This window comes from Carcharodon carcharias, chromosome 27 (genome assembly GCF_017639515.1).
Source record: "Carcharodon carcharias isolate sCarCar2 chromosome 27, sCarCar2.pri, whole genome shotgun sequence".
Taxonomy (NCBI): Eukaryota; Metazoa; Chordata; class Chondrichthyes; order Lamniformes; family Lamnidae; genus Carcharodon; species Carcharodon carcharias.
The window spans coordinates 11,179,213-11,195,799 of NC_054493.1; the positions used below are offsets into that span (position 1 = coordinate 11,179,213).

The 16,587-nt window shown below is 43.8% G+C and overlaps 1 protein-coding gene across 3 annotated transcripts; it reads right to left on the reverse strand.

Moving 5' to 3' along the window:
- Positions 1 to 7,892: 7,892 nt before the first annotated feature.
- On the reverse strand, positions 7,893 to 10,918 carry LOC121270093 (gastrula zinc finger protein XlCGF26.1-like). Of its 3 annotated transcripts, none has more exons than XM_041175404.1 (2): positions 10,860 to 10,918; positions 7,893 to 10,162 (listed from the first exon to the last, which is right to left on the reverse strand). In XM_041175404.1, exon 2 carries the CDS (start codon positions 9,813 to 9,815, stop codon positions 8,721 to 8,723), a length of 1,095 nt encoding a protein of 364 aa, XP_041031338.1. In that variant the 5' UTR covers positions 9,816 to 10,162; positions 10,860 to 10,918; the 3' UTR covers positions 7,893 to 8,720. The 3 variants fall into 3 exon arrangements, with proteins under 3 accessions (XP_041031338.1, XP_041031337.1, XP_041031336.1); XM_041175403.1 differs by lacking the exon at positions 10,860 to 10,918 and adding an exon at positions 10,721 to 10,853; XM_041175402.1 differs by lacking the exon at positions 10,860 to 10,918 and adding an exon at positions 10,692 to 10,853.
- Between the last annotated feature and the right edge of the window lie 5,669 nt (positions 10,919 to 16,587).

Sequence of the window (16,587 nt, forward strand, 5' to 3'; positions counted from 1 at the left end):
CTGACCTCGGTCGTTAGTAAGATTTTAGAGTCCATTATTAAGGATGAGATTTCAGAATACTTGGAAGTGCATGGTAAAATAGGGCAAATTCAGCATGGTTTCATCAAGGGGAGGTCATGCCTGACAAATCTGTTAGAATTCTTTGAGGAGTTAACGAGTAGGTTAGACAAAAGAGAGCCAATGGATGTTATCTACTTGGTCTTCCAGAAAGCCTTTGACAAGGTGCTGCACAGGAGGCTGCTCAGTAAGATAAGAGCCCATGGTGTTAGAGGCAAGGTGGAGGGACAGGCAGTATTGAGGAGGCGGTGAGGCTGCAGAAGGATTTAGACAGGTTAGGAGAATGGGCAAAGAAGTGGCAGATGGAATACAATGTGGGGAAGTGTGAGGTCATGCACTTTGGTAGGAAGAATAGAGGCATAGACTATTTTCTAAATGGGGAGAGAATTCAGAAATCTGGAGTGCAAAGGGACTTGGGAGTCCTAGTCCAGGATTCTCTTAAGGTTAACTTGCAGGTTGAGTCGGTAGTTGGGAAGGCAAATGCAATGTTGGCATTTATTTCGAGAGGACTAGAATATAAAAGCAGGGATGTGCTGCTGAGGCTTTAAAAGGCTCTGGTCAGACCACATTTGGAATGTTGTGAGCAATTTTGGGCCCCGTATCTCAGGAAGGATGTTCTGGCCCTGGAGAGGGTCCAGAGGAGGTTCACGAGAATGATCCCAGGAATGAAAGGCTTAACATATGAGGAACGTTTAAGGACTCTGGGTCTCTACTCGATGGAGTTTAGAAGGATGAGCGGGGGATCTGATTGAAACTTACAGAATACTGAACGGCCTGGATAGTGTGGACGTGGGGAAGATGTTTCCATTAGTAGAAGAGACTAGGACCCGAGGGCATAGCCTCAGAGTAAAGGGAAGACCTTTTAGAACAGAGATGAGGAGAAACTTCTTTAGCCAGAGAGTGGTGAATCTATGGAATTCATTGCCACAGAAGGCTGTGGAGGCCAGGTCATTGAGTGTATTTAAGACCGAGATAGATAGGTTCTTGATTGGTAAGGGGATCAAAGGTTACGGGGAGAAGGCGGGAGAATGGGGTTGAGAAACTTATCAGCCATGATTGAATGGCGGAGGGGACTCGATGGGCCGATTGGCCTAATTTCTGCTCCTATGTCTTATGGTCTAAACCGGCTCCTCATTGTTCTGGGAGCTGTGGCCCCTCTCGGTGCAAACAGGGGAGGGGGACCGGTCAGTTTATTTCCGGGGTTTGCGGTTTACACAACATGTTTCCGGAGCCTCTCCGTCCACCCGCCGGATCCATCGCTCGCACCGCCCCACCATCTCCCCCTTTGCCCATTGTGGACCCGTCTCTCCATCGCCATTACCCGCACTGCGCATGCTTCAGTCACAGCCTGGCCCCGCCTCCTCATTCACTCCGATTGGTTGGAGGACCAGTCCTGCCGGCTGGGTCCTCCAGACCCGCCCTCTCTTCCTATTGGCCCGTAGCTGCCGTCAATCACCCGGGCATTGTGATGCTGTCAAACGCTGACAGTGGCCACAGACCCAGCCTGACTTGCTGATTCTTTGCAGCATTTTCTGTTTGGGAATTAGATCTAGAGATGGATGGTAAGTTCCCCTCTGTCCGGGGAGGATTCACACTCATTTCCCCAGTGCAGTGATTATCATGTTTACTTTACATGAGAAATACCAGCTGGAAACCTTGAGTTTAACATTGTTACTGATTACGAATTAACGGTGAGTTTAGTTTCATGTCGAACAGGGTGACTGACAGTTACTGTTGTCTCATTCCAGAGAAAACTGATCCTCTCTGACCCAAACGGAAAATACTGTAACACTCTAGGTGGAAATCCAACCTAGAACTGGGGGCTGGGGGTGTCACTGTTGAAAAATAAGGGGTGGCCCATTTAAGACAGAATCGAAGAGAATATTTTTCTCTCAGAGGGTCATGAGTCTTTGGAATTGTCTTCCTCAAAAGGCGGTGGAAGCAGAGTCTTTAAATATTTTTAAGGCAGAGCTCGGTAGATTCTTGATAAGCAAGGAGGTGAAAGGTTATCAGGGGTGCACAGGAATGTGGAGTTAAGCTTACAATTAGATCAGCTCAATTAGATCAGGCTCAAGGGGCCGAGTGGCCTACTCCTCCTCCTAATTCGTATATTTGTTTGACCTCAAAACAGAAAATATTGGAAACTCTGAGCAGGTCAAACAATATCTACAGAGAGGGAAACAGAGTGAATGCTTCAGGTCAGGAACCTTTGATCCAAACTGGAAAAAAATTAGAGATCGAACAGTTTACCACTAAGTACAAAGTCAGAGAAAGGAGAGTGGGGGAGGATGGTGGGGTCGAAGGATTTTCTTATGATGAGAGACAACAGTGGATTTAAGGGTGTTTAAGGGTGAGAAGGACAGTATGAAAATAGAGAGAACAGTTAAGGATATTGTCTAAAATGTGGAAGTTGGATGGTCAGCAGTTTAATGAGAATAGTGTCAAGGAAGCCGAAGGCAGGTCTCAGAGACAAGATGAGCTGAGGTAGATAGAAGTTAGGTGAGAAACTGGAGAATGATGCAAGTGCAGAGCTTGGACAAGATACAGTTTGGCCTGGTGGGCTAGTGGAAGGGAGGGAAGCAGCAGAGGCAGCTGATCAGATTGTCTCAATCTTAGTGACAAAGAAGTTCCATGAGCTCCTCACACTTGTTGTTTGAGGTGAGGAGGAGGATACGGGGAAAGGGAGAGCACTTCAAAAGGAACTAACTCCTGTTAGAGATACTAGAAGTTTCACCACACTGTGCGTTTAGAACAAAGTTGATTTATTTGACTTTTATCCAAAATATTAGCCATTATAACTAGGCTGGAGTTTATTAACATCAGCAGAAACAGACCCCAATGAACATGGTTCAGTCCGAGACATGATTAACAGCAAAATCCAATCACTGTAATTATGTGTGAACTCGCTGGTGACTCATCAGTGTGGATGACCGAGTGAATCTCTTCCCACACTCGGAGCAGAGGAATGGTCTCTCCCCAGTGTGAATTCGCTGGTGTACAGTGAGTTCAGATGTTCGCCTGAACCCACTTCCACAGTGAGAGCACCTGAACGGTCTCTCATCGGTGTGAATATGCTGATGGGACATAAGTTTATCTAAAGTTTGATAGCACTTCCCACAGTCCAGGCATTTAAAATGTCTCTTGTCAGTGTGAACTCGCTGGTGTCTCATCAAGTTGGATGAACAAGTGAATCCCTTCCCACACACAGAGCAGGTGAACGGTCTCTCCCCAGTGTGAACTCTTCAGTGTGTCAGCAGGTCAGATGAATTAATGAATCCCTTCCCACACTTGGAGCAGGTGAATGGTCTCTCCCCTGAGTGAACTTGCTGATGTTTCAGCAGATGGTTTGACTTTGTGAATCCCTTCCCACACTCGGAGCAGGTGAATGGCCTCTCCTCAGTGTGAACTCACTGGTGTGTCAGCAGGTTGGTTGAATCAATGAATTCTTTCCCACAATCAGAGTGGGAAAATATCTTCTCCCCAGTGTGACAGCGCCGATGAATTTCTCCCTTAGATGGGTAATTGAATCCCTTCCCACAGTTCCCACATTTCCCTGGTTTCTCCTCAGTGTTAATGGTGCTCTTTACTTCCATGTTCAAAGACTGATAATATGCAGGTCCTGATGAATCGAGAGACTCTGTCAGATCCTGGTGTGATGTTTGATTTCAATTTCCTGACTGCAATCCCTCTCCTTCTAATATCCTATGAAACTCATTTAAAACAGAAAAGAGGGAGTGAGAGAAACCGCAAAAAGACAAACCTAGGTTGTGAAATTGAGCTGAATGAATCTGATAATTTGTGGAACTGAACCCAACTGCATCACGATTATCCTTCAGGGAAGGGAATCAGGCTCCAGGTCTATTTGACTTTTCTGTCTGTAAATCCACCTCTTCTAACCTTCAGTAAAAGGAGTTTCCAAAATCCATCCCTGTCAGTCCAGGATATGAATTCACACCATTCTCTCCTTCTGCTCCAGGATCAGTAAAGTGAGTTAAAGATGATTTCTCATTAACAAACCCATTGCTGCATTTCCTTCATTAACCCACATTTGTCCACTCGGGCCTGGCACCGGGAGAAAGCCCGCAGCTGCTGTTCTGTTCGGTGCAAAGGCGGGCCCGGTACTTTCTTACGGGGGTGTTGAAGCCTCCACTGGGTAGTTGTGAAGCCTCCCCTCCCACCCACTGCCCCTAACGCTGCCTCCATTTATCCGCCTCCTTCCCGTCTGAAGATGAGACAAACAAACGTCTGTCCATGGACATCACCCGCACTGCGCATGCTCCAGATCACCACGCCCGGGGAATGATTGACAGAGATTATTCGACCCATCATACCCATGCCAGCTTTCTGAAAGAGCTACTCAGCCAGCCCCACTCCCTGGCCATTTCCTCATAGCCCTACAGACTTTTTCTCTTCAGATAATTATCCAATTCTACTTGAACCTTCCTCCACCGCAATCTCAGTCAGTGCACTCCAGATTCTAACCACTCACTGCATAAACAGGGTTTTCCTCATGTCACCATTGCTTCTTTTTCAAATCTCTTTTAACCCATGTTCTCTTGGTTCTCAACCCTTCTGCCAATAGGAACAATTTCTCCCGATCTACTCTGTCCAGATCCCTCATGATTCTGAGCATTTCTATTAAATCTCCTCTTAATCTTCTCTTCTCGAAAGGGATCAGCCCCAGCTTTGCCAATCTATCCTCATAACTGAAGTTTCTCATCCCTGGAACCATTTTCAATAATCTTTTCTGCCTCTTCTTCAGTACCTTCACATCCTTTCTAAAGTGTGGTGTCCAGAATTGGACACAATACTCCGGTTGAGGTTGAACCAGTGTTTTATTCTGGTTTCTCATAACTTCCTTGTTATTCTCGGGGAGCTGAACACCAGCCTTTCTCCTGTCGAGAGCTGCCTTATAGGGTTGTGGCCACCTTTGAAAGAGCTGCCAATCAGCCCCACTCCCCTGCCCTTTCCCTAGAGCCCGGCAAACTTTACCTTTTAACTGGAGATCCAATTCACTTTGGAAAGTTATTATTGGAACTGTTTCAATCATCTTTCAGGCAGAAAATCCCAGATCATAACTTATTGAGTAAAAAGTGGTTCCTCATCTTCCTGATGGATTTTTGCCAGTTATTTGATGTGATGTGTTTAATTGTTGGTTTCCTGTTAAATACATTTCCTGAGTGCATTTAAGGGAACAAGGTCATGACATCTTAGAGAAGTCAAACACACGACACACTGTATGTTTGAAACAAAGCTGATTTATTTGATGTATTAAAATGTTAAACTCCAACCACATTACAGGACTTTGCTGAAAAAAGAGACGTTGTCTTGCATTCATCAGGACACTTTGAAAGAATACCAATAACAACAATTTATACTGCATGTGAAGAGTAGATGATTGGTTGGCAAGTGGCATTGCCTTGGAGAATGCATGACTGATGGTGACTGACAGTTAACTGCCAAGTAGTGTTTGAAATTTGAATCATGCAGTTTGACCCTGGTTGGTTAAGGCATTGCCCTGAGAAACGAGTCAGCAAATGGCTGTCAGTTATATTGTTTAGCTGAGAAAGGCGCAATGTATGTTCAGCTAAACAAAATAGCTGACAGCCATTGGCTGATTCATTCCTCAGATAATGCCTTGACCAATCAGGGACAAGCTGCCTGGTTTAAATTTCAAACAATGCTTGGCAGTTAACTGCCAGTCACCATCAATGGTGCATTCTCCATGGCAATGCCACTTACCAACCAATCCGCACTCTCTTCACACACAGTAAAAATTGTTGTTATTGGTATTCTTTGGACAGATTTTTAATCAGTAAGGAAATCAAGGGGTATGGGGACAAGGCAAGAAAGTGAAGTTGAGGATTATCAGATGAGCCATGATCTCATTGAATGGTGGAGCAGATTCGATGGGCCGAATGGCCTACTTCTGCTCCTATGTCTTATGGATTTATTCTTGTGAAGTGTCCTGATGAGTGTAAGATGAAAAGCATAGACCAGTCTCTTTTATCAGCAAAACTCATGTCCTGTGCGACCAAATGACTATTACAGGAGTTATTAACATCATCAAAAACCAGAATTAATATGGTTCAATGTTGAATGAGACTAACAGCAGCAATAACAGCAGAATACAGCTCCTTCAGTGACTTGTGGACCCACTGGCATCTCAGCAGGATGGATAACTGAGTAAATCCCATCCCACACTCAGAGCAGGTGAATGGCCTCCCCTAGTGTGAATTCGCTGATGTCTCAGCAGGGTCAATAACTGAGTGAATCCCCTCTTGCACTCAGAGCAGGTGAATAGCCTCTCCCCAGTGTGAACTGGCTGGTGTCTCAGAAGGTGGGATGATTCAGTGAATCCATCCCATTCCCAGTCACTTGCTAATTTGTTTAAATCTAAGTCCTCTGGTCATTGACATCTCTGTTAATGGAAGTAGGTCCTTACTATCCACTCTATCTGGCCCCTCATAATTTTATACACCTCAGCTAAATCTCTGCTCAGCCTTCTCTGTTCCAAAGAAAACAACCCCAGCCAATGCAATCTTTCCTCACAGTTAAAATTCTCCAGTCCTTTCAACATCCTCGTAAATCTCCTCTGTACCCTCTGTTGTGAACACATCCTTCCTGTAATGCAGTGACCAGAACTTTACTCAGTAATCTAGCTGTGGTCTAACTAGTGTTTTGTACAGCTTTAGTATAACCTCCCTGAGTTTGGAATAAAAACAGAAAATGCTAGGAATACTCAGCAGCTCTGGCAGCATCTGTGGAGAGAAAGGGGTTTCAGATCTTGATCTTTCATCAACAGAAAATGCTGGAAATATTTCCTGCTCTTGTATTCTATGTCTCAGTTAATAACAAAAAGTTTTTAATCACCTCATCTGCGTCTCCTGTCACCTTCAGGGATCTGTGGATATGCACTCCAATGTCTCTCTGTTCCTCTACACTTCTCACAATAATACCAGTAATATTCTTTCCCTTTGCCTTGGTTTTCCTCCCCAAATGTATTTATTACCTCACACTTCTCCAGGCTGATCTCCATTTGCTACTTTTTTGCCCACCTGATCAGTCCATTGATATCTTTCTGCAGCCTATAGCTTTCTTCCTCACTGTTAACCACAAGGCTGCCAATATCTTAATCATGCCCCCTATGTTAAAGTCTAATTCAGTGATTTATACCATAAAAGCATGGAATCCTGCAGTAAGCCATCCAGAGCTCCACTGGAAACAGCCTTCTTGTCCCAAAAACACCTCTCAACCATTCCCCTTCATGATCGTCCAGCACATAGGATGCATCCTGGTTTTCCCACATGCAAGAGGATGTGCAATTCACAGGACTTGTATGCCCTGCCATCCCTTTGTTTATCCAATCATTAATTCACTTAAGCAAAATAAACTAATGATTAAAATAAATAAAGATTCATCGGCTACTCTCCAATCAGCTTCTTCCATTGTGTTGAAGTCACCTTATTTTTATCGGAAATTAACAGAAATGTTTGAGTCAATTAGGATTATATTCACTGGAGTTCAGAAGAATGAGGGGGGATCTCATAGAAACCTATAAAATTTTAACAGGACGAGACAGGGTAGATGCAAGATAAATGTTCCCAATGGTGGGCGAGTCCAGAACCAGGGGTCACAGTCTGAGCATATTGGGTAGACCATTTAGGACTGAGTTGAGGAGAAACTTCTTCACCCAGAGAGTGGTGAGCCTGTGGAATTCATTACCACAGAAAGTAGTTGAGACCAAAACATTGTATGTTTTCAAGAAGGAGTTAGATATAGCTCTTGGGGTGAAAGGGATCAAAGGGTATGGGGAGAAAGCGGGATCAGGCTATTGAGTTGGATGATCAGCCGTGATTATCATAATGAATGGCAGAGCAGGCTCGAAGGGCTGAATGGTCTCCTCCTGCTCCTAGTTTCTATGTTTTTCTTAACTCCGAATACCTAAACACCTCAGAGTTTAATTTCATGAAAAATTCAGACTTCTTCACTGTTTCAATCCCTGGTTAGTTAGCTTTATCATTATCCCCTAGATTTGATTAATTACTGACTCTAATTATATGATAAATTATCAATTTGTCCTTAGTTTTAGGCTAAATATTTACTTTATAGTTGATTAATGCAGTGACCAGAGCTGTACTCAGTGCTCTAGCTGTGCTCTAACTAGTGTTTCGCACAATTCTAACATAATCTCCCTGCTCTTACATTCTAGTCCTCAGACAAGAGTGTGTCCCAGGTGCCCTTTTGACCACCTGCTCTACCCATCCAGCCACATTCAGGGACCTGTGGATCTGCACTCCAATGTCTCTTTGTTCCACAAAACGGGATGATGCTGAGAAGTATATTGATCATTCCTTGTCCTGTTTACCCTCCCAAATTCATTATCTCACACTGCTCCAGATTGAATTCCATTTGCCATTTTTCTGCCCATCTGACCAGTCCTTTGATATCTTCCTGCAGTCCACAGCTTTCTTCCTCATTGTCAGCCACACCAGCAACTACTGTATCATCTGCAAACTTATTAAATGTAGGAGCAATGAGTAAGTCTAAATCATTGATATAAACCACAAACTGTGGAACCCCATTGGAAACAGGCGCCTAGACATGATTCAGTCCTGGATGTGATTAACAGCAGCAATAACAACAGAACCCAACCCCCGCTGTCACATGTGAACTTGCTGGTGTCTCAGCAGGTTGTTTGACTGAGTGAACCCCTTCCCACACTTCGAGCAGGTGAACGGCCTCTCCCCAGTGTGAACTCGCCGGTGTGTCAGCAGATTCCTTTTACTTTTAAATCTCTTCTCACAGTCAGAACACTTAAAAGGTCTCTGATCAGTGTGAACAAGTTGGTGTGCAGTGAGATGAGATGACTGAGTGAATCTCTTGCCGCACACAAGGCAGGCGTATGGTCTCTCCCCAGAGTGAACTCGCTGGTGTATCAGAAGGTCGGATGAATCAATGAATTCCTGTCCACATTCACTGCAGGTGAATGGCCTCTCCCCAGTGTGAACTCGATGGTGTCTCACCAGGTGGGCTAACCGAGTGAATCCCTTCCCACAGATAGAGCAGGTGAATGGCCTCTCCCCAGTGTGAGTGTGTTGGTGTTTCAGAAGATCCTTTTTGCTTTTAAATGTCTTCTCACAGTCAGAACAATGAAAAGGTCTCTGATCAGTGTGAACAAATTGGTGTGTCAGAAGGTGGGATGAACAAGTGAATCTCTTACTACACACGGAGCAGGTGAATGGCCTCTCCCCAGTGTGAGTGCGTTCGTGGTTCAGTAAATCCTTTTTGCTTTTAAATCGCTTCTCACAGTCACAACATTCAAAAGGTCTATTGTCAGTGTGAACAAGTTGGTGTGTCAGGAGGTGGGATGACTGAGTGAATCCCTTCCCACATACTGTGCAGGTGAATGGCCTCTCCCCAGTGTGAGTGCGTTGGTGTGTCAGTAGATCCTTTCTGCTTTTAAAGCTCTTCTCACAGTCAGAACATTTAAATGGTCTCTCATCAGAGTGAGCACGATGGTGAGTCCGGAGGTTTGATAAAGCATTAAATCCCTTCCCACATTCAAGGCAGGTGAATGGCCTCTCACCAGTATGAACATGCTGGTGTGTGTAGAGGATGGATGACTGAGTGAATCCCTTCCCACACACGGAGCAGGTGAACGGTCTCTCCCCAGTGTGACTGCGTCGATGAGTTTCCACCTCAGATGGGGAATTGAATCCCTTCCCACAGTCCTCACATTTCCACGGTTTCCCCATGGTGCGGGTGTCCTTGTGCTTCTCCAGGTTGCGTGGTCAGTTGAACCCAGGCCGCACACATACAATATATGTACAGTCTCTCCCCACTGTGATGTTTTTTCAGGCTGTGTAACTGGTTAAAACTTTCCACAGTCAATTCACTGCAACACTGTCACTCGGGTGTGTGTCTGTCTTCGTGCTTTTCCAGTCACATCGATGTTTGAAATATTTTCTCACAGACAAACATTCCTCCTTCCACATTCAAAGGCTGATGATATTCAGGTCCTGGTGAAGCAATTGTCTCTGTCAGATCTTGATGTGATGTTTGGTTTGAATTTCCCATCTGCAAATCAATCCCTCCAAATGCCCTGTAAAAGGAGTTTAATTTGAAATACTTAAAATATGCAATAAACAAACAGGCCATTCTGTCCAATTATTCTGCTAGTTTTATGCTTCTCCCATTCCATGCAAGTTATCTCAGCCTTTCAGTTTATCTTTCTAATCCCTTTTCTCTCACGCACTCATCTAGTTTCCTGTTGAAATTATCAGTTTTCTTCCCTCAGTAGTTTCCTGTGAGTTCCACGTTGTAACCACTCTCTGAGGAAAGAAATTTCAAGTGGAAACATTGTCTCCATATCTACCCCGTCCAACCCATTGATCATTGTAAAGGCCTCTATCAGCTCACTGCGAACTCCTTTTTCGAAAGAAAAAATGTCCCAATCCAAACTTTCCCAACACCTGTAATTTTTATGTTTGTTTACAAACATATCAGTCTAGGATAGAAATTGAAAAGAGACAAATATTTCTCTTGGTTTGAGTTTGCTGTATGTAAATCCCCTTCCCCAACCCCCTCTCCCCGCCCCAAAACCCTCTCAGTCCAGGATAGAAATTCACAACATTCTCTGCTCCTGCTCCGGGTTTGTCACCAGGACATTTCTTCTCGGGTCCACTCGGTGCAAACGGGGGGTCGGTAGCATCTCATTCGGGGTTCACGGTTTATACAACATGTTTCCGGAGCCTCTCCGCCCACCCGCCGGATCCATCGCTCCCTCCGCCCCGCTTTACCAATTGTGGATCCGGGAAACAAACATCCGTCCCTGGTCATGACTGACACTGCGCATGCTCCCAACACCGGGCGGCACGGCGCCTGCGTACTGCTCTCCTATAGCGTTGATAGGGGACACTCTTCACCGCGGGGCTTGCTGGGTAAAGGCGCCGCCATAGAGAATCCCAATTGTAAACAGATTTTTTGCTTTCTCAGTGGGGTCGGACGGCCAATAAATAAGTTTGAATTCATGCTGGGTTTTCCTTAATTCACCCATATTTGTCGATGTAAATATTAATTTTATCCTGAATCATTGTTTCTAGGAGTTTCCCCATAACTGAAGTTAAACTGACTGGCCTGTAGTTACTGGGCTTATCTTTACAACTTTTCAACAAAATTGTAATGTTTGCAATTCTTCAGTTCTCTGGAACCACCTCTCAGTATGAATATGATTGGAAAATTATGGCCAGTGCCACCACAACTTCCACTCTCACTTCCCTCATTATCCCTGGATGCAACTCATCCAGCCTTGGTGCTTTATCAACTTTAAGCATAGACAGCCTACCTAATATCTCCTTCTTATCAATTTTAAATACTCCTAGTGTTTTAATTACCTCCTATTTCACCGTAGCCTGGTAGCTTCTTCCTTGGTAAAGACAGGTGCAAAGTATTCTTTCTATGTGAAATATTATTCTCTCATTTATTTTCTCCCCAGGAAGAATGAGTCCATTGCCCTTTGTTGTTTCATTGACTTTATTGCCTTTCATCGTCCTTATTTGGCCTTTAATGTGAGGGGATTGGAGTACAAGAATGAAGTTGTCTTGCTACAATTGTACAGGGCTTTGCTGAGACCACAGTTGCAATCCTGTGTGCAGTTTTGATTTCCAGATTTAAGAATACATTAGAGGTAGTACAGTGATGATTCACCACCTAGGTCCCTGTGATGAAATGGTTGTCCTATAATCAGTGGCTGAGTAAATTGGGTCTACAATCTCAGGAGTTTAAAAGATGAGAGGTGATCTCACTGAAACATTTAAGATTCTAAGGAGCTTGACAAGGCAGACATGGAGGCGTTGTCTCCCCAGATGAAGAATCAAAAACATGGGGCACAATCTCAGAATAAGGCGCAGATCATTTAGGACTGGGATGAGGAGAAATTTCTTCACTCATGCTGTTGTGAGGCTTTGGAATTCTGTACTCCAGAGGATTGTGGATGGTCCATTGTTGAATACATTAAAGGCTGAGATAGACACGTTTTTGGTCTCTCAGCGAATCTACAGAAATGGGGAACAGGTGGAAAAGTGGTGTTGAAGCCAAAGATCAGCCATGATCATATTCAATGATGGAGCAGGCTCGATGGGCCCTATGGCCTGTTCTGCTGCTATTTCTCATGAACTTATGTCCAGAAAATCCTTTTAACTTGTGAAACTGATTCGATTTCTGATTCCCAGCTGTTTGTGTTTTAATCTTGTCCTCTTGAGTGATGTTAACGTGACTGAATATGGTTTTACTGATCAATGGACATTTAGCTGTCAGTGACTGCACTGCAGAAACAATTCGTTTAACTGTTCTGCGTGGAAGTGAGAAACTGAGCAGAAAATGGTTAACGGGTAGACTTCTCTCAAATACTGAGACTAGAGAGGGGAAATGTGTTGTTGACAGCAAGCAGTCTCAGGCATTCCATTTCTGATTGATTGTTTTTATTAATTGTAAGAAAATAGGGAAGTGTAACTTAGAAATAAGAAGAGTTCATACACCAACCCTCACAGAGTTTACATCATTTTTTTGTTTAACACTCCAAGATTTAGTCTTTTAAATCCTATTTGTCTTCAATACTAGACTTTGCAAGAGCTTCTTTTAAACTCTTCAACACATCTGTGATGGTCACTCTCTGTGCCAAACCTGCCTTTTTAGGAAATAAATTGATCATTACTTCTCCCTGCCAGCCTAACTTTCTCTCTTTTTATGTATGTCTTTCTCACGCTGCATCATTCTCCTTCAATCCCACTCTCCACAGTATTTGGAAAATATACTGTTCTTCAATAGAAACAGGAGGAGGTCATTCAGCCATTGACGCTGCTCAGAATTCACTAAGAGATTTGGTGATCCGCCTATCAGCATCATTCCCTTACCTCCATATTCCTCGCTCAACAAAAACGGAAAAAACTCTGGCAAGCAAACCCCCAGGAGGAAGCTGGGCCAGGGTTGGGGGCGGGTGGCGTTGCGGGGGTGCTCAACTCCACCTGAGCATTTGTTTATTGAACCTAAATCCAACACCTTAAACACTCAACGACCCTGCTGCATTGGAACCATTTTCTGACCGCTCATTGATCCAGACAGGACACATTCCAATTGTCTTGATGAGTTTCTTTTTCTCAAATGTTTCTCAGTTCTATTTTCATTAGAATGATGAATATTATTTCCAGTTTGAAATGACTGACAATTTCCTCTCTGCATTATAACTGAGAATGTTTCTATTTGCTCAGCATTAACTGCACCTGGTAAGAGAGATACTTTGGGACTATTTTAACTTAGCTTCACCCCATGAACTCTATGGTTCATTGAGGGCTTGGTGATACACATGATACCGACATATTCACAGTGTGGGGAAGAGACTGTGAAGAGAATCTGTGCATCTATATATGTATCAATATTACATAGACAAGGAGATAGAAAGGAGGGAAACTGAAATGAATGGGTGTATGAAAGCAGACACAAAGACAGAAGAATGGATGTGCACGGTGTATAATGTACCTTTACTCTTCTGTGATTTCAGATATCCTGTAACATGATGGTTGTTAACTTGATGTTGTTTATCATATTTTGCTTCAAATTCAAACATCCACCTTCAAGTTTGACATGTGGAGAATCTTCTCCATTGTAGAGAACTAACTGCCTTTCCAGAGATTCATCAGAGGTTTCAATGATGATAATGGTGATGGCAATCATTACTATTATTTTATGTCTATATAACCAAGAAACAGTGGAAGGTGGAGGGGATCCTCTTGTGACATTTAATGCGGAAAATAATGCCACACTAACTTGCATCTTTAAATTAAGAAATCATAGACCTCATGTATGCCAACATAGCCAGAAGGTCAGTAAACCTACACAATGTCACAGAAGAAGGTCATTCCCCCTATAAGCAGACTGACTGTCGCCCAGCTCAAGGTGTTTCCATTCACTGACATAAGGAGGTGAGAACATCCCGAGACATGACAGCAGATTATTGAGGGAGGGATTTAGAATGGATATCTTCAAATATCCAACTCCCCTTTTACAGAGTGGACAGCGACAATGCGGCTACTCAGCATCTGGGTAGTGAGGGGAGCATTTCTGACAGGTAATTATGGATTAAACAAATTTAATCCTTTAATTAGTTTTATAAACATTATTTGAGCCAGGATTTTTAAAACCCACAGGACTGAACTTTTCCTGTTCGAACATTTTCTTCAGATCTGAGCCTTGGAGATTCTGTCACTCAACCCCTGTCCTCAGGAAGTTACATTAAAAGGAAAAGTGGTGACTTTGCACTGTCTCTATGAGAGGACACGGAGCATCAATTATTTATACTGGTCCCGGCATCCCCCAGACACACAGCCCGAGTTTATTCTGATGAAAAACAACAGCGGTTATGCAGATAAAGCAGATTTTACAACAACCCATTTCTCTTCAGAGCTCGAAATCGGGACTCAGTTCACCATGTTAACTATATGTGGGCTGCAACTGACAGACACTGCAGGGTATTGCTGCTCCCTGAGGCTCACAGTGACAGAAACCAGTGAAACTCTCAAACAGAAACTCCCCTCGCTCTGGATACCTGGACTCCAGCTGCTGACGCCTGATATAAGGGCGGTCAGATGCTGACATGGTGCTGAGTCACGCTGCTGTAAGCTGACACACACTGAGAAGGAGACAGGAAGCAGCTTCTTGTGTGAAGGGCTCACAACAGACTGATTCTGTGACACTGAGGAATGTTCTTGAGTGTCAGTAATTGTTGTCTCTGTGCTGATCTGAATATTGAGCCTTGATTTTAAGGAGATAAATATTTGATCAGAAGCGGGAAGGAAGGTTTAACCTGTACATTGATTCTCTGACTGGTCTGTCCATCTGATTGGATTCTTCAATTTGTTTTCTCGGCTGCTCCTGGAGACAGTTGTGTGATAGTTTGACCCGAGGTTAATTTGATTTCCTCTAGATCTGTGTCTGAGCGCCTGACAGCCGCATTATGGCTGTATCTGCCAAGATCCTATCTGACACACAACAGACAGGAGCACCCAGCCACAGTCCAAAGGTAGGTTTTGTACAGAGTTGAAACAGTTTTCCATCATTATGAGTCTGAGAGAGAGCGCAGCCCCGAAACAGTTAAACTGGTGAACTTAGTCGTGGCCTGGAGCTCAGATGAGAAACAAATTCCGAAGTCATCTCCTGTCTGTTGTTGTTCATCCCAAGACCATCTCCACACAACAAACTGGAGCTCCTTGTCTGGTTGTTGCCGGCACCAATATAAATAAGTTTTATGCAGTGCTATAGGTACATATTGAAGTGATTGTTCCACCTTCTCTCCCGCTCTCTGATGCCTGGGGCTGAGTAACTGAATCTCCAACACTCTGATCTGTAACATGTATTCAGGAAGAAGACAAGACCGAGTATTAAAAAGTGAAACAATATTAACACTTCAGGTTGAATACAGTTCTACTGGAGTCATCCTTATCGAAAATAAACATCCCAAGCAAAACCCAGATGCTCAATATCTCCCTGGCCGCTGCCAAGCCAGAACCTGTTGGTCCCTTTATGAGGTTAAACCCAGACCAGAACAGACTCCGTCAGAGGATGCTGTAGATTCATCATTACTTCCTACTCCCATTGTTCTCCTACAATGATGCAATGACCCCATATATTTAAATCAGATTGAAATGAGGGCCCTGGGTCACTTGCAGCCCTTTGGCGCACAGCATAAAGTCTCTGCTGATGGGGTCAGTCATTCAGTGAGTACAGTCTATGGTGTGAGGTTAACTGCAGCCTTACTGAGGTTTGGATATTTAGTTCCTGGGCTCGAATCGGTCAGATTGCTGATTGTTTAGTTCTGTCCGTGTATGATGACCTACAAAGAGCATAAACTTCATTGTCATGTCCATTCCATGTTTACACTCTGTGTGATAGATTTCCACTGATCACTTATATCACTGCCATGTGCCCGCTTTCCAGGTGACCTAGTGGTTAGAATTCAGTACTCTCTCCACTGTGACCTGTGTTCAATTCCCAGTTAATGCTGGGAATCTGAAGGAAAGAAAGAAAGTGCTGCAGATACTCAGCAAGCCTAGCATTTATGGAGAGAGAAAACGAGTTAACATTTCCAGTCATTACCTTATACAAAAAGAAATAAAACAAAATGGGAAATCAGAGATGACAGTCTGAAATTGTTGAGTCCAGGAGACAGTAAAGTGCTTAATGCAAAGATGAGGTGCTGTTGAGATTGTATTGAGCTTCATTGGAACATGACAGTAAACCATGGACAGAGATCTCAGCGTGAGAGGAAGGTGGAGAATTAAAATGGCAGGTTATCAGAAACTCGGGGTCATGATTGCAGACTGAGTAGAGATCTCTGCAAAGCAGTCACCCAACCAGTGTTTGGTTTCCTCAGTGTAGAGGAGGCAACATTGAGAACAGCAAATGTACTATATTAAACTGAAGGAAGTACTTATAAACTGCTGCTTCACCTGGGAGGAGAGTTTGGGGCCTTGAATG